General features: G+C 45.1%; 1 protein-coding gene across 1 annotated transcript in view; it reads right to left on the bottom strand.

Annotated features, from left to right (window-relative positions):
* The window catches only part of LOC124711474, a 188,093-nt gene that overhangs the window by 63,938 nt on the left and 101,853 nt on the right, over window positions 1-22,302 (bottom strand). The window contains exons 7-8 of the mRNA XM_047241580.1: window positions 16,499-16,744; window positions 13,540-13,720 (exon numbers count right to left, since the gene is read on the bottom strand). Of these exons, the coding sequence (XP_047097536.1) occupies window positions 13,540-13,720; window positions 16,499-16,744 (427 nt within the window). The remainder of the gene's footprint in view (window positions 1-13,539; window positions 13,721-16,498; window positions 16,745-22,302) is intronic.

The following is a 22,302-nucleotide window of genomic DNA, read 5'->3' as shown; positions in this document are numbered from 1 at the left end:
CATCAGGATTCACTGCAAGTACTATGAAGGTTAGGCGGGAGGTGAAAAAACTTGGATTTCATGGTCGAGTGGCTGCTCATAAGCCACACATCACGCCGGTAAATGCCAAACGACGCCTCGCTTGGTGTAAGGGGCGTAAACATCGGACGATTGAACAGTGGAAAAACGTTGTGTGGAGAGACGAATCACGGTACACAATGTGGCAATCCGATGTCAGGGTGTGGGTGTGGCGAATACCGACGAACGTCATCTGCCAGCGTGTGTAGGGCCAACAGAAAAATTCTGAGGCGGTGGTGTTATGGAGTGGTCGTGTTTTCCATGGAGGGGGCTTGCACCCCTTCTTGTTTTGCGTGGCACTGTCACAGCACAGGCCTACTACATTGATGTTTTAAGCACCTTCTTGCTTCCCACTGTTGAATAGCAATTCGGGGATGGCGATTGCATCTTTCAACACGATCGAGTACCTGTTCATAATGCACGGCCTGTGGTGGAGTGGTTGCATGACGATAACATCCCTGTAACGGACTGGCGTGCACAGAGTCCTGACCTGAATCCTACAGAATACCTTTGGGATGTTTTGGAACGCCGACTTCATGCCAGGCCTCACCGAACGACATCGATACCTCTCCTCAGTCCAGCACTCCGTGAAGAATGGGCTGCCATTGCCCAAGATACTTTCCAGCACTTGATTGAACGTATGCCTGCGACAGTGGAAGCTGTCATCAAAGCTCAGGGTGGGGCAACGCCATATTGAATTCCAGCATTACCGATGGAGGGCGCAACGAACTTGTACGTCATTTTTAGCCAGGTGTCCAGATACGGTTGATCACACAGTGTAGTATGGCGAGTTAGGGAGGGAGGGGGGACAGCGAACGGAATGGAGGATTACGAATTGTATGTGGTGTAATATAGTAATACGTAATTGAATGAATGTTTGCGCTATGTAACAGTTATATCGTAAAGTTGGAGCCGTCTATTCGTATCACGCCGGCCGTGGTGGCCGAGCGGTTCTAGGCGCTCCAGTCCGGAATCGCACGACTGCTACGGTCGCCGGTTCGAATCCTGCCTCGGGCATGGATGTGTGTGATGTCCTTAGGTTAGTTAGGTTTAAGTAGTTCTAAGTTCTAGGGGACTCATGACCTGACATTTTAATTCCCATAGTGCTCAGAGCCATTTGAACCATTTTTTTATTCGTATCACACGTATAGCAGTTAAAAATATTACACTCGATTACACACCAGATTCTGACGGGTGAAATTTAATGTGTAGAGGATGTAGGTAAGCAAAAATTAGGAACAAAATTCAGTGTTTTGTAGAAGTAGCGTCGGGGTAAGCAAATGTACTTTTGTTACAGTAAGAGTACTTGAGTTTCGCCACGACTAGTACCTTCAAGTTGTGTGCCAACGCATCATCGGAAGTCGCATACGCCCGACTCCCTGGATTTGCGCACAGCTTCAGAGTGGATCAGAATCCTAGCGATGTTTCCATGGCGGCGTCTAAGTATGCTCTTGACATGATCCTGGAAGTAGTAGTACGTATCAGGTGACCGAACTGGTTACGGGATAGAATGAGTGAAATGCGAAACTGGATTCAGAAGTTGGGAGCTTCAGCTTAAAAGAATAAAGGTCCAAGGGACATTGATATCGGTTATTGAGAATGGACACGTCCCAAATATGACACAACATCCCACTTAAGCAGAAGGAGCAGTGGAGGTAAAAGTGATAAAATCTGTTCTATTATCTGATAACCAGAATTAAGAGGCCATGGAATCGCAGTGTCAGACTACGGCGGCCATGTTGACTCGAGGTTGTCACGGGATTGTGTTCCGGATCCGTTGGGTTTCTGGATATGACCTGTCTCTCAACATGGCAGATGATTCACAAATTCCTCTCTTTGCGTATGACACAAGTACTGTTTTGAAAAAAAAAAAAAGGAACGTTGTATAAATAATGTAGCTAATAGTATAGTTAGTAAGATCAGGACATGGCTTTCAGAGCACAGATTAGTGTCTAATTGCAACAAAAGGCGATGCACTCATGACAGGGAACTATAGTAAATGTGGAATCGTACTGTCCCGAGGTGATCACACAGTCGGTGAAGTCGAACAATTAAAACTCTTACAATTGAGGGCTGATGTAGCCTTTCTTGGGAGTGTCACGTTCAGGATATTGCTCAGAAACTCAGTGCTGCTAACTTCGCTACAAGAATTACCTCCACTGTCTCTGACAGCGGAACACAAACGCACGTCTACTTTGCGTACTGTCACCCTATTACCTCATACCTGTTATAGGAGGGCCTGTCGGAAAGTAAGGAAGGATCGGTCGCGAAATGGAAACTGCAGACGTGTTGCGCAGTGTCCCTACTCTGCCCGCAGACAGCGTCACGCCGCTCTTCCCAGCTGCGAGCGCACAGGGAGCGCGTACACATGCCTCCCACCAAGTGTGGATGCCTGCCTGCCGGCCGGCCGCGAGCTTTCGCCTGACTTCATGAAGTCTCACATAACTTAACAGTCGGGATTCTCGGCCGCACACTGCACGGGAAATGAGGAGCCTCGTGCAGCGTTTGACCACGCACCATACAATCCGAACGTGGTCGCTCTGATTTTCACTTCCGCTCAAATAGTCCGCTGTCTCTGGGGACAACATTTTCGCACAGAGAATGAGCTGCAGTCCAACGTAGAAAATTGTTTTGAAGCACAGGAGGGTGCCTTCTATAACTAGGGTGCTGGAAAGAGGGTACAACGCTACGAGAGAGGTCTAGAGGAAATTTCTAGTCGGTGTTCTGAATCGCATTTAGCTCTAAATGTAGAAAAATGTAAGTAATGCGGATGAGTAGGAAAAGCAAACCCGTGATGTTTGCATACAGCATTGGTAGTTCGTGCTCGATACCGTCACTTCGTTTAAATACTTGGGCGTAACATTGAAAACCGATACGAAACGGAACGAGCACGTCAGGATTGTGATAAGAAGGGCGAATGGTCAACTTGGATTTATGGAGAGAATTGTAGTAAAGTGTGGTTCATCTGTAAAGGACTAGTGCCACATATCTCGAGTACTTCACGAGTGTTTTGGGATCTGTACCGGGTCCGAACCAAGTCAGAGGCGGGCTGCTATATTTGTTACTGGTATGTTCGAACAACACGCAGGTGTTATGGAGATGCTTCGCGAACTCAAATGGGAATCCCTGAGGGTAAGGCGACATTCTTTTCGAGGAACACTATTGAGAAAATTTAGAGAACCGGCATTTGAAGCTGACTGCAGAACGAGTGTGTTGCCTCCAGCGTACATTGCGCGTAAGAACCACGAAGATCAGAAAGGTGAAACTGTGGTTCGTGTGGAGGCATATAGACAGTCGTCGTCCCCTCGTTCTACCTGCGAGTGGCACAGGAAAGGAAGTGACCAGCGGCGGCACGGGACGCCGTCCACCACGCGCCGTAAGCCGGAGCGGCGGCTGTGTAGGGAAGTAGCTGGAAGATGTAGCTAACTTTCGCAAATAAAACATTTAATTTTCACTATGATTTCCATTTCTCAACCGATCGTTCCTCACTTTCCGAACAGCCCTCGTACTTTGTGGCTGTGCAATCAATACTGTCAGCCCAGAAAACAGCCATCTGACTGATGTAATGTGCCAGTTCGCGAACTTCCTGTAAGTCGTCGTTCACGTATCTGTAAATTCCAAGTCTGCCATTCCCGTACACATATTCCATTATGGGATTTGTTGCTGACAATACCGCCTCTTTCAGAAGGAACTGCAACATCCATTCAGTGAACACTAGATGGAATATCGATATACACGTATTATTCTCTTAAGCATTGGTCAAAAAGCTGTGTACGCTTAAGCATGTTTCATTTTCCATAGGCTTCCAGGGGGACAGAAAAATTTTGTAGATAACCCCCAAATATTCAAATCCAAGTTGAAGCGTTTCCTAGTGGCACACACCTTCTATTTTGTGTTCTAGTGCTTTTCTCTGTAATGTGCATTGTATTCGTATTCTGTATTAAAGGTTTTTTCGTGGTTGTCTAATTACTATTTAGTTCTCAAACGTTGCTTTCGCTCGTGTGTCTGAGCTTCCATAGCGCCGTGCGAAATTATGCTCGCGACCGCGGTCGGAATGCACGCACTCTTGGCGTTGCGTGGCATGCCAGAAATTACGAGACGTAGGCCCCTCTGCTCCACAGCGTAGTCGGAAACCGTTATTGGCGAACCCAGATTAGTCGTCCGAACTGCTTCGCATCTAAAATCGGTATAAATAAGGGTCTAGCACCACAGCTCGATGTCAATAGAGAAAGACGCAAATAAATCATCACCCTTGCATTTACGCGGAAACAGAGGAAAATTTATTGACACGAATTAACCATACCCGAGTCTTTGCTTTCAACCCGCACCACCTGCATGTAGCTAACGGCTCTTAGCTCTTCTCTGAGCAGTCTGTTTTTTACCGAATAAATCAGGAACCCTCGCCGAAAAAAAAGATCAGAAAGGCGCCTGACAACAATTTGACTCCCGCTTCCAGGAACGAACACGCCAAATTTTCTCTGTCTTCCGTACTGCACTAGGTAATGTTCTTGATCGCGAAGGATCAGCTACTCCTGATTCCTGATATACGCAATGAAAACATTATTTACGCCCAAGAGGGCACACCACTTCTTCACGCCACGAGGGCTGCCGCGGAATCCTCCCTTTCCACGAGCTCCAAACTGCTGCATAAAATTATTTAACGTTCAGGTTTTAGGAGCAGAAATGTAGGGACTCTCATTGGACAGTCTCTGCTAGCACTTCCAGCGCTCCTGCGAGGTGCCGTCTCCTGCCAGGACTCTCCCTACCTTCCCTGCGACGTTGGACAGAACTGCCCATCACGAGGAAGTCGCTCGACATGGAGCCGCCCTCGTGCGCTCTGCCCAGCGGTATTAGGGAAAGACCCAGCACTACTGCCTTCAGGCTAGAGGAAACCTTTTTCTCTAGCGTACACAGCAGGTAGCGAGACAAATAAATAGGCACGGTCCAGAAATTATATGTTGCAATTCTTTGTTCACGGATTTTCTGATCAAAAGTCGGTAAAATACCTGGTCCACTTACGAGGTGCATTCAAGTTCTAAGGCCTCTGATTTTTTTTTTTTCTAAGTGACTACTTACCCGAAATCGATGAAACTGGCGTTACTTCTCGACGTAATCGCCCTGCAGACGTACACATTTTTCACAACGCTGACGCCATGATTCCATGGCAGCGGCGAAGGCTTCTTTAGGAGTCTGTTTTGACCACTGGAAAATCGCTGAGGCAATAGCAGCACGGCTGGTGAATGTGCGGCCACGAAGAGTGTCTTTCACTTGTTGGAAAAAGCCAAAAGTCACTAGGAGCTAGGTCAGGTGAGTAGAGAGCATGAGGAATCACTTCAAAGTTGTTATCACGAAGAAACTGTTGCGTAACGTTAGCTCGATGTGCGGGTGCGTTGTCTTGGTGAAACAGCACACGTGCAGCCCTTCCCGGACGTTTTTGTTGCAGTGCAGGAAGGAATTCGTTCTTCAAAATATTTTTGTAGGCTGCACCTGTTACCGTAGTGCCCTTTGGAACGCAATGGGTAAGGATTACGCCCTCGCTGTCCCAGAACATGGACACCATCATTTTTTCAGCACTGGCGGTTACCCGAAATTTTTTTGGTGGCGGTGAATCTGTGTGCTTCCATTGAGCTGACTGGCGCTTTGTTTCTGGATTGAAAAATGGCATCCACGTCTCATCCATTGTCACAACCGACGAAAAGAAAGTCCCATTCATGCTGTCGTTGCGCGTCAACATTGCTAGGCAACATGCCACACGGGCAGCCATGTGGTCGGTCGTCCGTCAGCATTCGTGGCACCCACCTGGATGACACTTTTCGCATTTTCGGGTCGTCATGCAGGATTGTGTGCACAGAACCCACAGAAATGCCAACTCTGGAGGCGATCTGTTCAACAGTCATTCGGCGATCCCCCAAAACAATTCTCTCCACTTTCTCGATCATGTCGTCAGACCGGCTTGTGCGAGCCCGAGGTTGTTTCGGTTTGGTGTCACACGATGTTCTGCCTTCATTAAACTGTCGCACCCACGAACGCACTTTCGAGACATCCATAACTCCATCACCACATGTCTCCTTCATCTGTCGATGAATTTCAATTGGTTTCACACCACGCAAATTCAGAAAACGAATGATTGCACGCTGTTCAAGTATGGAAAACGTCACCATTTTAAGTATTTAAAACAGTTCTCATTCTCGCCGCTGGTGGTAAAATTCCATCTGCCGTACGGTGCTGCCATCTCTGGGACGTATTGACAATGAACGCGGCCTCATTTTAAAACAATGCGCATGTTTCTATCTCTTTCCAGTCCGGAGAAAAAAAATCGGAGGCCTTAGAACTTGAATGCACCTCGTACATTACTGTGAACACCGCATATGTTCGACGTCGACGTGCAATAACCACTCAGACACAACAGGTGGCAGCACTAGCAGTGGAGGGTATATAATGCGTGTCGGGGGACGCGGAACACAGTGCAGTCGTTGTCGTGATGCGAAAACGGTGCAACTTACCTGACTTCCAGAATGGTATGGTCGTTGGCTTTCACGCCAAGGGTGGAAGCATTTTCGAAACGGCTAAGTTTGTAAACACTTCGCGTGCCTCCGTGATTAAAGAACACAGTGCATGTGAAAATGGCTCTATCCAAAACTATCGTCGAGGCAAATGTGGTGCACCAATGGACGCAATGGATAGGGTTGAATGACGACTGCGGAAATATGTACGGGCGAATAAACGTGCAACTGTTGAGCAGCTGACCGCCCAGATAAACCGAGGGGGCTCATCGACCGTTCGGGGAACGTAGCTGCGTACGGACTTTTGCAGTAGGCAACTCGTATATGTACCCGTGCTGACTGCTGTTCACGGCAACGGAGGCTGGAATTTGCACGTCCACTGAGGGCTTACTTACGGCCTTTTCACGTTAATCACGTTTTATGCTCCATCGAACAGATGGCCGCTGGCGTCTATGGCCCTACAACAATCGTCAGAGGGTCCAGTCCGGACCATTATGGTCTGGGGATTTTCGCGGCATTCCCGGGGTATCACAGGGGATCAACACAAACATCTGTCTACACTTGGGAACAATGTCCACCCGTACATACATATTGTTTCTCCTCGGCTCGATGGCATCTATCAACAGAACAATGCAACGTGTCACACAGCCCGCAGTGTACGTTCTTGGTCTGATGGGCACCACGAGAAGTTTACGGTACTCCCTGGGCCACCAAAGTGCGCGGATGTAAACCCAGTCGAGAATCTGTGGGATCGGTCTGTTCGTGCCACGGATCTTCACGCGAGAAACCCAGCTCCGCTGCCCACAGGACTGGAGTCGCACGGCCCGTGCCTTCCAGGACCTCGCTGACTCTCTTACTGCACGTCTCGCAGCGGACCGCTCTGCAAACGGTGGCTATCCAGGCTTCTGACAGGTGGCCACATTGATGTGAGTGGACAGTGTGTGTACTGACTGATCTCATGACCAGGTAGCAAAGGTTCGCACAGTCCCGCGGAACCTGATAAATAAATAAAATACTTAGAAAACATACTTAAAAAACGGCTAATATTTTGAAGCTTCCTGGCAAATTAAAACTGTGTGGCGGACCCAGAGTGGTACTCGCGACCTTTGCCTGTCGCGGGAAAGTGCTCTACCGACTGAGCTGCCCTGGCACGGGCCGGCACACAGTTTTAATTTGCCAAGAAACCTCTGTAACAGCACACCCTCTACTGCAGAGCGAAAATTTCGTCCTGCAGACGTCCTCCAGACTGTGGCTAACCCTTGTCTCCCAGAGTGCTGGTCCCCCAAGTTCCACAAGAGATCTTCTGTAAACTTTGACACGTAGGAGATGAGATTTTGGCGGCCGTCGTGGGCATGCGAGTCGTGGTTCGGTGTCTCACTCGGTAGAGCATTTGCCCGCGAAAGGCAAAGGTCCCGAGTTCGAGTCTCTGGTAGGAATTGACTTTAATCTACCAGAAAGTTTCGCAATAGCGCACACTCCGCAGCAGAGTGAAAATTTGATACTGTGTAATACTTTGTTGGCAAGGTTTGGTTTATAGGTGGCCTACACACTACTGTACTGTATCACAATGCCCCTTTCGTCGGACGTAGAGGAATAACGTTGAGATACCAGTCTTCAGCTTTTCGACAACAGTTCAGAGGCAACAGGCAGCTGAGTAGGATTGTGGTAGAGACCTGAGCCGTCGTGGCAGGGAACACACGTCAGCCGGAATGTTTAAGAAAAACGTTTCAGATCCTAAAATCAGTACTGTAAAGGCGCTAGCGGTCGGAAATGAATATTCAGTTGTTCATTGACATAAAAAATGTTTCACTGCACATGTTAAAACATAATCCATTGACGTACCTCAATCATATGATCCATTGTTTGTACACGTTGCGTGTGATAAGAATGGCGTTGCCACTACACAGTGCATTCTTCCGAGTGTGCACTTCATAGACCATCTGGCGGCAGCTTATTAATGAATCTTCTTCCACACAAACAAATATCCTCTCCTCAGATTCCACAGTGCAAACACATTTTTCTTAAGAACATTGGCTAATTTTCCGTGGCTTTAAAGAGATGGTTTACCAAAAGTTACTATCCAGACACACATTTTTTTTCCTATTACGATGATTGCTGTACATTCGTTTGTCTACCAGGGCACTACATCGTGCTCCACTACACGTTAGATGCGTATCTACAAGTTCCTGTAATGAATAATACTGAATCATCGATTACCATTTATGTGCTGTAAACAATGATGAACGCACCCTGCATACGCCACAGATGACTGAATATTGTTTTCCAACGTAACCGCCACAAACCGCTATGCTGTAGGCAGCTACTTGTTAGGCACAATCAGCAATTTGCAGACTCATTCCCCAAAAGCATTCCTTCAAAACCTCGCACCGTTTGACGTATTGATTTTCGAACCTTGGTTCGTTATCTCACAATAATCAGTTCTGTTTCCTGTATTTTCTGTATAGTTTCCGCGCTTATGGCTTGGGACACCTTGTATTGGCTTCGAACACCCTGTACTGATGTTAGTCTGTTTTGAGAGGAATACTGCTCCCATGAACTCAGCCACGCCCAACCCCAACTGTTTCCACAAGGCGATAAAATTGTTCCTGATACGACTGCGTAACGATACAAATCGAAATCACACGTTGATTATAAAAGACTGCGGCGTGCACATCCCTAAACTGGCAACACCTGACGATTAGGGCGTTAACTGTCTTGTAAATCGGAGCTGTATATAAGTTCCATGAAGGTCAAAGAGCACAAAGGAATCGGTAGATATAGGCGGGTACTGTGTCGCAACGGCCACTAGCTGTGAAGGACAGATAGCGAAAAGCGAACTGGCGTGTTGTTGCCGCAAGAGCCCAGTCCTAGTAAGACATGTGGTTTCCTAAAGACACGGTTCCCTGCGCAAACCGCGCAACTGCCGCCTAGAAAGTAACGGTTGGCTGTGGGTTGCTTGCCTGAAACTTTTTTCAACGTATTCTCCAAATATTGATTCACTTCTACTGCATTCGCGTTCTTAATGTCGTCTACTTTGTATGGAAATGAGACAGGAAAATGTGAGTAGCGCCTCATCGAGCTAGAGGAACAGAGGAATCATTAAAGGCCATGACTGAGAATGCTGAATCTGCATCTACTGAATTATTTCTGTCTGGATGTGGCCGTAAAAGAAAAAAGTGTGATAAATCCATGTAACAGTTGAATATGTTTGCAACAAATTGTACAGTAAAACAAAATGAATTATTCATTGTGCTATGAGACGAAGACTATGAGACAAAGACGCTACTGTTTTCGGTTATATTGTTTATTATTATAGGGCTGTTTTGGCCTAATTGCCATGTTCAGGTTAATAGTGGAACGTACACAGTTTAGTGCAATATTTTAAATTTGGAAGTAGGTAATTTAACGTATTATAGAATTATGGTTTGTTACGTACATCAGTATGATATTGATGTCTCAGGTGATGTCACACTACTGTATAAATTTACTCTTTTGATGATGGTGGAGCTATAGTAGGTGTTAAACTTTTGCTGGAGTAGTTGTTTGTAAAGCTGTAGAATTATGAAAGTTTATGTCATAATGGCGTTCCTTAACAGCGGTATTGCCAGTTGATTCAGCGATGTTATATGGCTACAGTCTGCTTGCTTCTATGGTGTTCTGTAAATCATCTCTTTGTTCTTACCAGCATATATGCAAAATTACTCACAAGAAATTCTAAATCAACAAACCGTTTGAAAATACAAACATTACATACAGAATTTCCAAACTCGAGGTGGGTAGAAAAACAAAATCCGCAAAACATATCAAAGATCATATTACCATGGAATTAAAAATAACCACTGGAAAGAATGTTTGAGCACAAACAACAGCGGCAAATTGTCATACACTTAGCGCCCCACAACAAAAGGACGCGCGGAAACTTTTTGTACAGTGAAAGGAATGACTGCAGATTTATTGGGTCTCAAATGAATCGTATTCCGATCGCGGTCATCACGAAATAAATATATTTAGTAAGTACATAAATTAGCAGTGTGAGTTTCGCTTTTTACGTTCCAGAACTCGTACATGGTATTTCCCGGCGGAGCTCTGAGCACGTCTATAGCAAATTGCTCTTCTCTTGCCAGTGAGTTGACACATTTTGATGATACTCATGACAAGATAATAACAGTTCAAAGTCGAAAGCAATAACGCACTACTACGCAAAAAAAAAAGCTTAGTAGCAACGCTAGAAGTAGTCCCGCTTCTTGCATGTATTAATATTTTAGGGTAATATTTTAGGGAACATTATTCTGCATATTTCAGAAGCTCCTTCGTTGATCAGAATAAGGAATACATTCTCTCAATGGCCGTAAGGGAATGCAGAGCACAAAAATGACAAAATTCACTGACGGAAGATAAATAGCAACAAAGAGAAGGAGTTACGCGACATAAACGAAAGTCGGTAAGCGTGTTTCCTTACCTGAAAGATGATGTCTATTCAAATTTCACGCCAGTTGCATACCTTATGCGTTAGTATCGCCACTGTGAGGATGCAAATTAGGTTTTGCTTTAAACACATACTGTAACGTCCGTGAGGTTAGTTACCTTTGAGACTGGACGTGGTAAAGTTTTGTTAGCTAAGAAGTATACAGAGAAGTTGCAGCATTAGAAAATTGGAGCGAAATGCAGAAAGATCTGCAGCGGATAGGCACTTTGTGCAGGGAGTGGCAACTGACCCTTAACATGGACAAATGTAATGAATTGCGAATACATAGAAAGAAGGATCCTTTATTGTACGATTATATGATAGAGGAACAAACACTGGTAGCAGTTACTTCTGTAAAATATCTGTGAGTATGCGTGCGGAACGATTTGAAGTGGAATGATCATATAAAAATAATTGTTGGTTAGGCGGGTGTCAGGTTGAGATACATTGGGAGAGTCCTTAGAAAATGTAGTCCATCAACAAAGGTTCAAATGGTTCAAATGGCTCTGAGCACTATGGGACTTAACATCTGTGGTCATTAGTCCCCTAGAACTTAGAGCTACTTAAACCTAACTAACCTAAGGACATCACACACATCCATGGCCGAGGCAGGATTCGAACCTGCGACCGTAGCAGTCGCGCGGTTCCGGACTGCGCGCCTAGAACCGCTAGACCACCGCGGCCGGCCATCAACAAAGGAAGTGGCTTACAAAACACTCGTTCGACCTATACTTGAGTATTGCTCATCAGTGTGGGCTCCATACCAGGTCGGGTTGACGGAGGAGATAGAGAAGATGCAAAGAAGAGCGGCGCGTTTCGTCACAGGGTTATTTGGTAAGCGTGATAGCGTTACGGAGATGTTTAGCAAACTCAAGTGGCAGACTCTGCAAGAGAGGCGCTGTGCATCGCGATGTAGCTTGCTCGCCAGGTTTCGAGAGGGTGCGTTTCTGGATGAGGTATCGAATATATTGCTTCCCCCTACTTATACCTCCCGAGGAGATCACAAATGTAAAATTAGAGAGATTCGAGCTCGCATGGAGGCTTTCCGGCAGTCGTTCTTCCCGCGAACCATACGCGAGTGGAACAGGAAAGGGAGGTAATGACAGTGGCACGTAAAGTGCCCTCCGCCACACGCCGTTGGGTGGCTTGCGGAGTATAAATGTAGATGTAGAATGCGTTGAAGGCGACAAAGACAGCATTATCGAAGCGTCCCTGAGTTGTGATAAAGCTACGAGGAGCTGGATGTTCCTTCTGCGATACTCCACGAAGACTTTGCAGGAATGTATCCACTGTGCATGACTGCTGGCAGCGGTGGCGACGAGAATGTACGACCGCAGGAAGGCCGCGCTTCGAATGGCCACGTGGCACTACCGAGAGGGAACACCATCGTGTTTGGCGTATGGCTCTGGCACATCGTACTGCATCTGCAGCGGGAATTTGAGCAGCAGTTGGAACCAGAGTGACGCAACCAACTGTTACATATCGATAACTTCAAGGACACCTCCAAGCCAGACGGCCTGTAGCGTGTTTTCCAGTGACCCTAATCCACCGCCATTCGCGACTTCGGTGGTGTCAAGCTAGAGCTCATTGGAGGTCAGGGTGGAGGTTTGTTGTATTTTCTGATGAAAGCTGGTCCTGCCTCGGTGCCAGTGATGGCCGTTTGTTGGTTGAAGTCCTGCAACCAACCTGTCTGCATTCTAGGCGCACTGGACGTACACATGGAGTTATGATCTGGGGTGCGATTTTGTTAGACTGGAGGAGCACTGTCGGGTCATCTCTAGCACCCTGACTGCAAATTTGTACATCAGTCTGGTGAGTCTACCTGTTGTGCTGTCATTCATGAACAGCATTCTAGGGATCTCTTCCAACAGGATAACGCTCGCCCACATACCACTGTTCTAACCCAACATGCTGTACAGAGTGTCGACGTGTTGCCTTGGCCTGCTCGATCACCAGATCTGCCTCGAATCGAGCACATACGGGACAACACCTGCCAACAACTCCAGCATCATCCAGAAACAGTAGTAACCGTCCCTGTATTGACCGGTCAAGTGCAACGGGCATGGAACTCCACTCCAGAGACTGACATGCGGCACCTGTACAACACTGTGCATGCAGGTTTGCACGCTTGCACGCAACATTTTGGCAGTCACACCGGTTATTAATGTGCCAGCGTTTCACATGTGGAGTGGCTCATCTCTCGCTTACATTAACCTGCCATCTTGGAGTGTTAATCACTTAAATATGTTACCTAGACAATGTATTGCATAAATTTCATTTCTCTACAATTTCATTACTCTGCATTAATTGTTTTTTGATATTAGAATTTTTTTCGTCAATGAAGCAAAAGTCTTAATAATAACAAAATGTGAAGAAGGTCTGAGTAGCTGAAGTAGACCGAAGAACGTAACACTGCAAGGAGACGGACGTAGCGGCGAGAAAGTCCTTTCTTCACTCGCCCCGCTACTTTACAGAAGCGCCCTTGGAATTCCTGGCACAAGGAAACGAACTCACCTTGCGCGTAACCTGGCTACTCGCTACTGGCACCGTTAGTCCAGCAGGTGATGTGCTGTGGCCTGCCGTGTGCTCCTTGCAGGTGGTGGCCTGCAATTCCATGACTTCTGCCAGTGTTTTCACAATGCGGAACTGCAGATGTCTACGAATCATCTCTTGGTGCGAAGCAACGTCAGCAAAACTGCAATGCAGCGGACAGTGAATCGATCAGATTCAGAAAAGGGAACAAGAGGGTTTTGCGAAAGTAAATTTCTTTTTACTACAATTTTGTTATTCTTTGAAAGGTTTGTAGAACTACGTATTATTAACGTGGTAAAGAAGGAAGGAATGAAGATTAGGGTTTAACGTCCCGTCGATAACGATGCCATTAGAGACGGAGCACAAGGTTAGTGTGTTTTGTGAAGAGCAAGCTGTGCTTTGCCAAGGGAATCATTCCGGCATCTGCGTGGAGCAATTTAGGAAAATCACGAAAAACCTGTGTCTGAACGCGGGTTTAAATCCCTGTCCTTCCGAATGGGTGTTCAGTGTGCCACCCTCTGCACCACGTCGCTCGGTAGTGTGCTGCTAAGCTAGTTTCTCTTTAAAAAATCCTTTTATATCGTAGACAAACTCTTAAAAAGAAACGAGTAATTAATTAAAGACATTGTCTTTAAAATGCGTGAGCAGTTTTCCCCAAAGTGAAACTCTTCAATTTATAAAGTTTACCGCAAACGTATAAAAATGGTTTGTGGGCCGCGTAACCGGCTCTGGAGCCGTTGCGTTGTTCGATATTGTTTCCAAGGCTCGGCACAACAGAGGTAGACACATGAGCGGTCTATTCGTCTCCGTGGTCGAAGATTGTAACCTCTTACTCGGAAAGTTACGTAAATTTTAACGAACAGGCGAATATCACACTCCGTGTTCCAGCGGGCAACACAGATGCGTGACGTAACGGGCCACGGTTGCCGCGTGTCAACTCGTGCGGAGAGCTGACTGGAGTCACGGGCTTGTTTCTCGAGCCGGTCTGCTGGCAGCAGCTTTCGAGTTCGCTTCCGAGGCTAAGTGAGCGTCAAGACACTAAGTTGTATTTCAGTACGAAATACGATATTGCCATGCATGCGTGTCCGAAGGGACAGTGCATCATACTTCTGAACAATACAGGCACTGCAGTATCGTATTTATCGGCCGATAGCGGGCAGCGACCTTCAGTTAAAATACCCTCCCCTGTACGTAATGTGTACGAGTACAGGAGGCCGTGACGTAGGGAAGACAACACGTGGAAGTCTGGGCCTGTCTGTCTGTCACTCGCGCACGGACAGCTATCGTAGTCAAGGCGAACGCTCGCGTAAAGTGGGAAATCCGGGTTCGAGTCCCGCTCTTGCAGAAATTTTTACTGTCGTGATTCCCTTACACGGCTGATGGCTGTTCGTATTCGCAACTGCGAATACATTTCGTGCAAATCAATACGAATGTTCTAACAAACAAACGTGACCGATCATAACGTATTCTTACATACTATATTGATTCTGACTCCTTTCTTCATTCAGTCTTTGGTGTTCTAAATATTCCTTCCGTCATATCAACTATCTGTCAAAATTCCGTTGCTGAGATACAAGATCTTGCCTATACCTGTGTATATTACTAGGATTTCCTCCGCCTCCTTTTACATTTCAGCCGCACAACTACGCAACAAACTGCCCAGTAATCTGCATCTGATCCAAAGCCACGCCGATTTCAAGACGAGACGAAATATTTTCCTTAAATATTTAATATTTTAACTTATTAGTAAAGTAATGAGACGTTTGATGACGTTTTGTTGATGAGCGTTCAATTATTTAAAAAAAAACAGAGATGGAGTGGGGGTGAGTGATTATTCGTGATGTACTAACAAACTCATGGCAGCATTACAATAGGAAGATAGTGCAACTTCCCTTCCGGCATATCCCAGCTATCTTGCTGCCATGAGTTTGTTGGTACATCACGAATAATCACTCACCTCCACTCCATCTCTGTTTTTTTTTAAATAATAGAACGCTCATCAATAAAACGTCATCAAACGTCTCTTTACTTTACCAATAAGTTAATATATTAAATATTTTACATTAACCGTGTAGACGACAAAAACGATACAGTACGTTCGAGTTTATGTTTGAAGTTTGTTGGTAGTCACTAAGTGCTCTCATTATCAAACAAGAGTTGAGTTTAGTCTGGCTAATTTGCGTTCCTTTTTAAGCAAAAGCTAGTTTTGGACGTATCTTAATGTTCATGACGTTGTACCTCCAGAGCTCTGTGACGTACAATGATATAATTTTGCAGGTACATTCGGTGCTGTATCTGGATAGTGTCTGTAAAATATGTTGTGACTAGAATTAGCAGCAAATAAGTAATAAATATAACATGTTGCCCCTGGAAGGTGTTACATTAGAGTCTTGCAACTTGAACGTACCCTGAGTTAGTAGTTTACTAACAAAGGTTACTCTTATTCGGCAGCAAGTTGCAGTATGAAAAAATTTCTCAACAAAATGTTCATAAGACTGATATTGCTGTTATACGTATATTCATTAGTGTATCTGTTGTATTATGTACAGCGCATGCGCTGCTCACATTGCAATATTAAGTCTCTAAAGATTTGTGGTGAGTTTTTAAGGAGGCTCTCATAGCTGTTATGTTTTCAGGTAAAATAAATGCATAAATAATCAATCAATCAATCAATGAAATACACCTGTAATAATTAAACATTTCTTATACAAAATCGTTAGCGTCGCATGCCTCTTTTTATGACAGGATTGCCGTACTAAAGCTTGCAACTCACCTTGTTCCTGATCCGAAAACTACCGCTTGTGCTCTCGGCGTAGATATGCGGGAAACAGGGCACTAGTGTAGTGTTCTAAATCACACACTGCGGATATTCCCACTGTCGCTCAGTAAGTTCCTCTGACCATTCCTATGTGAAGCCCGAGAAACCTGACACAAACTTCACTTGTCGCAAAAAACTCTAGCAATACGCAGAGTATATGCTGCGTAGAGGCTGCAGCGGCAGAATGCGCTGATGATGAGTTCACCGTCATCAGAGTCCGGGACGGCGCACACCTCGAGTAGCCGCAGCTCTGCCAGAAGAGCCAGCAGCGTGAGGTCCGGGGCGCCCGCCGCAGCCACACAGCGGCCACCCGCTCTCTGCGCTGCCCGAGCTGCGTCTAGAACGGAACGGCACTGAACTTCCAGGGAGCTGCCAAGGCCACGCAAACGACGCAGAGTGAAATGAAATCTGACGCTGGCCTCTTTCTGAATGTCGAGTTCTCGGTCCAGGCTATTAAAATATTTGACTGTTGAAGATTGCGTTTTAATAAACAATGTCGCTAAGTTAATGGTGCAGTCTAACAAAGTGACTCATAGTTTTGGATTTCGATATCGAAGGCATTCACGACTGTGCCACTAGATTTGTAATCGGTGGGAACTTGTGAAAAAGGACGTTATACTATTCGCGAGACATTGTTAGGTAAAGTTAAAGAATCAAAGATCAATACGAATCGTAAAATGGATTTGGTATCTTTTCCGTGCATCTGGCGAAAGAAGCGTAAGCTGGAGTTAAAAGATATGGGGACTTGTGCGACGGTATCAAGATAATTCCACTGACGGAACAAATCGCAGCACCAAAAAACTATTAATTAGAATAACAAAATTTCGGCTATGATACACTTTTCTAGGTAACATAATTAGGTGATTAACACTGCATGATCACAGGTTAATCAAAGCGCGAGATAAGCCGTTACATACATTAAGAACCGGCGTAACCACCAAAATGTTGAATGCAAGGATCAAACGTAGATGCAAATTGTTGTACAGGTGCCGGAAGTCAGTTTGTGGAATAGAGTTCCATACTGTTTGCACTTGATCGACCAATACAGGGACAGTTAAAGCTGTTTGTGGACGACGCTGCAGTTGTGGTCCGATGATGTCCCGTATGTGCTCGAGTTGACACAGATCGGTGATCGAGAAGGCCAAAGAAACACGCCGACACTCAGTAGGGCATGTTGGGTCACGACAGCGGTATGTGGGCGAGCGTTATCCTGTTGGAAAAACCCACTGGGATGCTGCTCATCAATGGCAGCGCAGCACAACAGGTCGAATCACTAGACTGACGTACACATTCAGAGTCGGTGCGTGGGATAGCCATGAGAGTGCATCCCAGACTGAAACTGCAGGTCTAGGTCCAGAGTGTCTAGCACGCCGACAGATTGGTTGCTCCATCTAACCAACGCACGACTATCACTGGCACCGAGGCAGGACCAGCTGTCATCAGGAAACACAACAGACCTCAACCCTGCCTTCCACTGAGCTCTCGCTTGACACCACTAAAGTCGCAAATGGCGGTGGCTTGGGGCCAGTGGAATGAATACACGTCACAGGGCTCCTACCTCGGAACTGTCCGTGAAGTAACGGATTTGTGGCAGTTGGTTGAGTCACAGTGGTGCCAACTGCTGCTGCAGACGCAGTACGATGCGCCGGAGTCTCGCGCCGAACACGATGGTCTTCCCTCGCGGTAGTGACACGTGGCCGTCCGCAGCCCGGTCTCCTTGCGACCGCACGTTATCGTGACCACAGCTGCCAGCAATCATGTACAGTGGCTACATTCCTGCCACGATTTCTGCAATGTCGCGGAAGGAACATCCAGCTCTAGTAGCTGTACTACACGACCTCGTTCAAACTCAGTGAGGTTTTGATATTGATGTATTTGTCACCTTGAAGGCATTCTTGACAAACATCAACTCGTTACGCCCAATCTCGAAGGTAACTAGCGCTCGCGACCACTGCAGCGTGTATTCAGAGCACGTCTGTTGTGCATCCACACAGTGGCGCCACTGGCGCCTCTCTTACGAAACTGGCGCGATATTTGAACAGGCATTATCCTTCTGATGTAGAACCACGCCTACCAACTTACGTTTATGTCGTACAACTCCTTCTTGCTGTTGCGATTTTTTTGTCAATGTATGCTGCATGTTCTCTATTTGTTTGTGGAACAGAGAAAAGACGGTAAAATAACCGTATGATGGAAATTCCGCCAAGTATTCTACACTTAGTCTTGTAATATTTGCGTATGCTTATACAGGTCTGTGGAATCTGGAGCTGACAAAGGGGTAACGAATACTTAACGAGTGTTGTGATGTTTGACCGGGTAACAACTACTGTTTGAGTTATGTTTCATGTGTTAACAGAATAGCTTTTATCTACTGCGTGAGACCGATAATTCGTTATGGCATTATATAAAGTAATATATATGCCTTTCTTGGGCAAATGGAAAATTTAGTTCATTGTCTTTTCAGATAAGTCGTTTGAATGAAAGCAAATTACACAAAGGAAATCTTGTGTTCCATGTGGTCAAAACAATAGAGACGGTACACAGACCTGAGCCATTTTAAAATAAGGAACCAGCCGCCGGAAAAAAATATTTTTATGCGAAACGATTCCTGAACGACCAATACGTGTGAGGTAAATATTTGTAAACTGCCTATGTTTCATAACACGTCCCCAACGCACTCACGTTGGTGTTCCTATCAAGCGAAACGATACACCATTGCCCAATGAGTAGCCACAGTGGAGTTCATGATTTTCAGACGTGCATTTAATGTATGGGGCAGCCGTTTATACTGACTGGATAACTGATTTATTTCTCCACCATTTCCCAATCCCAACTTGTCCCTCGTTTGTAATGATTTCTTCTTTGAGAGGACTTTAGAAACTGACCTATTTTTTCAGTCTGCATGGTATTTTCAGCTGAAAAATGTCAGTGTCTAGAATGAGAATTAATATCTAGAATGACGATACGCCTCGATTCTCTCAAAATGGTTCAAATGGCTCTGAGCACTATGGGACTTAACTTCTGAGGTCATCAGTCCCCTGATTCTCTCAGATGACAGGTCGCTGTGACGGGTGTACTGAGACTGGAGGTCGTCACTTTGAACAGTTGCTGTGAGCTTAAACTTTTACTGTAGGATGTAAGTTGTTTTAGTCAGAAAAAAATAGATATTCATTCCGTTCTTTTCTCAAAGTTCCTTGTTTAGCGTCCTGTAAAGGTCTACTGTAGAATCAGGTCCCTCCCATACATTTTATTGCTGTACTCTTTCCTGCTTCATGTGTAGTTCCCTATTTTTAAGCTACATTGGAAGTTCTGGTAACGAAACAAACTGGGTTGGGTTGTGTCAGCGTAGCTATAACGCAAGAGATGGAATTTTCGTAATTTCTGTTTGCAGAATTGTGATGTTTTGCGTCTTAGGTAAAAACATTACGCCTCATTCCTGAAGTAACCGCAGAATCTGGAGAAAGCTGTTTCACTCCGCGTTTACGTCCTATGAACTTCTTTGAGTCATAGAATGACGTAGTAGGCAAATGAGAGTAATCATTGAGGACAAGAGCGGTGTTCTTCGTCGACTTGCTTGGTTGCGAAAACAGATAAAACTAATCACGCAATAAACCCAAGAAATGAAGAGGAACTTACTGGATCGACCTCATATTGTACCGAGTTATAAATGTAGAGAGCATATTACTCTTATGGAATATCGGTCGCTTCACAATTTTGGAAAATGCAGTGGATCATTTGTCGTTTCGTTATTCATGCTGTGTAGTATTAAAACACGATAATCACTAGAAGGACACATCTACAGTCAAGCAGATGTCACAATATATGGGAAGACAACAGATCTTTTTTGTGATAAAGCGACAACAGAGTGTGATGTAGGGTTTAGAATAACTGCAATAAAGAGGTTGCAGCTTATAACACACTTATTGTTTCAGACACTCAAGTAGCGAAGAAATATCTGAGGAAGTTAGACGTGAAATCTGAACGATTCTTAACAAAAATGGTTATTTTTTGGTAAAAAATGAGAACATAATAAAAATAAGCATTAAAATTTAATTTGATTTAAAATTATGTGTATGTATCCATTCATTTAACGTAAAAGCCAACACGATAACTGTTGAAACCTGCAACTGACACCTTTAAAACTAAAACAGTGTAATATTTCAGCGGTCTCACCAAAGTTCCTTCCAAATTAGCTGTGAAATGCCAACAAATGCAACAGTATAGCCCTCTACTGGCGTTGTTTGCTAACTTATTTTTATACACCCGCTACAGAAAATGGCCACCCCGTCAGTTAGTATCTCAGGTTCGCCAGACAATCCTCCACACGTATTCTTACCAGAAATTCGAAATTTATTCCTGATACTTGGTACTTTCACAAATTGTTGATATTGTCAGCTACACATCAAGCACATAATCTGTAGCTGTGACCTGCGGGATTTTGCTCACCGAGATGTTGCAGCGATTACGGCATCGGTCTTGTGTTCCAGGAAATGATCTTCAGTTCCTCGATGGACGTCGTGATTTGGATTTCGGCGACCTCCCTAAACCTATTGAGGTAAATTTCAAGGTGCTTTTGCTTTAGCAAAGCCACGGCCATTTCAGAGTTCTATCCTCACTTCTGCACCGTGATGCTTGCGTCCTATCAGTCTGAACGTCCGTTGTTACATCCTGCCAAATCATATCAAGTGCGAGGACGAGAAACGAATAGTATGAAAATGAATGAGCGGCATAGTTTCTCGCCGCGACCCAATCGCCACAAATCTATGTATAACATGCATAAGACGTACATTTGTTTAGGAGATAGTCTAATGAACTTAACAATAAGCCTCAGTATTAGTAAAAAGGAAGGAAGACCAAGAGATTAACATCCTGTCGAAGATGTTGATTGAAATGGGCCACAATAACAAATTAGAAAGGATTGGCGAGAAGTCAGACGTTACCTTCACAGAAGAATCATCTCAGAATTCGTCTAATGTAACTTGAGGAAATCACGAAAAACCTACGTCTACTCGGCCAACAGCCTGTAGACTGTGGATGATCGGAGGAAAACTTTTGTTGAAAGGAAGTCTAGAGATACCATTTTCTGTATGCTGGCTCCTATTTTGTTTGTACAAGAGATGGGATTCTTCTTCGGTCAGTGGTCCTGAAGATGGCGTAGTGTAACGCTGGAACTGGTCACAAAAATAAAATTAAACTGGAATTTAGACGGTTGAAGGTGTTTTGGTTGGTTCAAATGGCTCTGAGCACTATGGGACTCAACATCTGAGGTCATCAGTCCCCTAGACGTTAGAACTACTTAAACCTAACTAACCTAAGGACATTTTTCAGTCTACCTTAAACGTTGCCTTCATCTCTCAATGATGTGAAAATTCACCAGCAACGACACGTGGTTCGGATTTAACGTTAAACTGTAGGTGTGCTTTCCATGGTGTGATCACAGGGCAGGTTAGGGACACGCAAGTAGCTGAAGCGGCGTGCAATTGAAGGTCTTGCACCAGGTAGTTGAGTCCCCCACGAAATTATTGTTATTATTATTATTATTAGAGGCAATGCACAGTTTCCATAAATATTAAGTACGAAAGGAAGAAATGCTTAAAAGAAAAGATTAGAAAAGAAAGCTTTGAAATATCTCATTCGAAGAAGGGACAATTAGGTGAGAAATTGGTCGTGACATCCTATAATAGTTCACTTGGTGGTAGAATGAACTGGTAGCGGGGAAAAAAAAACAGTAGGAGCAGGTGAAAACTAGAATATCCAGAAAGGTTATACAAGACGTTTGGGTGAAGCAGTTACTCAGAGAAGAAAGTTTTACTACGTGACAGGAAAAAACGGAGAAAAGCATCAAACCAACAGAAAGGCTGACGGCTTACATACGCACGCTCTCTCTCTCTCTCTCTCTCTCTCTCTCCTGTCAGATCAGCTCACTG

This window comes from Schistocerca piceifrons, chromosome 8, assembly GCF_021461385.2.
Source record: "Schistocerca piceifrons isolate TAMUIC-IGC-003096 chromosome 8, iqSchPice1.1, whole genome shotgun sequence".
In the NCBI taxonomy this organism is placed as follows: domain Eukaryota; kingdom Metazoa; phylum Arthropoda; class Insecta; order Orthoptera; family Acrididae; genus Schistocerca; species Schistocerca piceifrons.
This window is presented reverse-complemented; position numbering and strand designations above follow the sequence as displayed.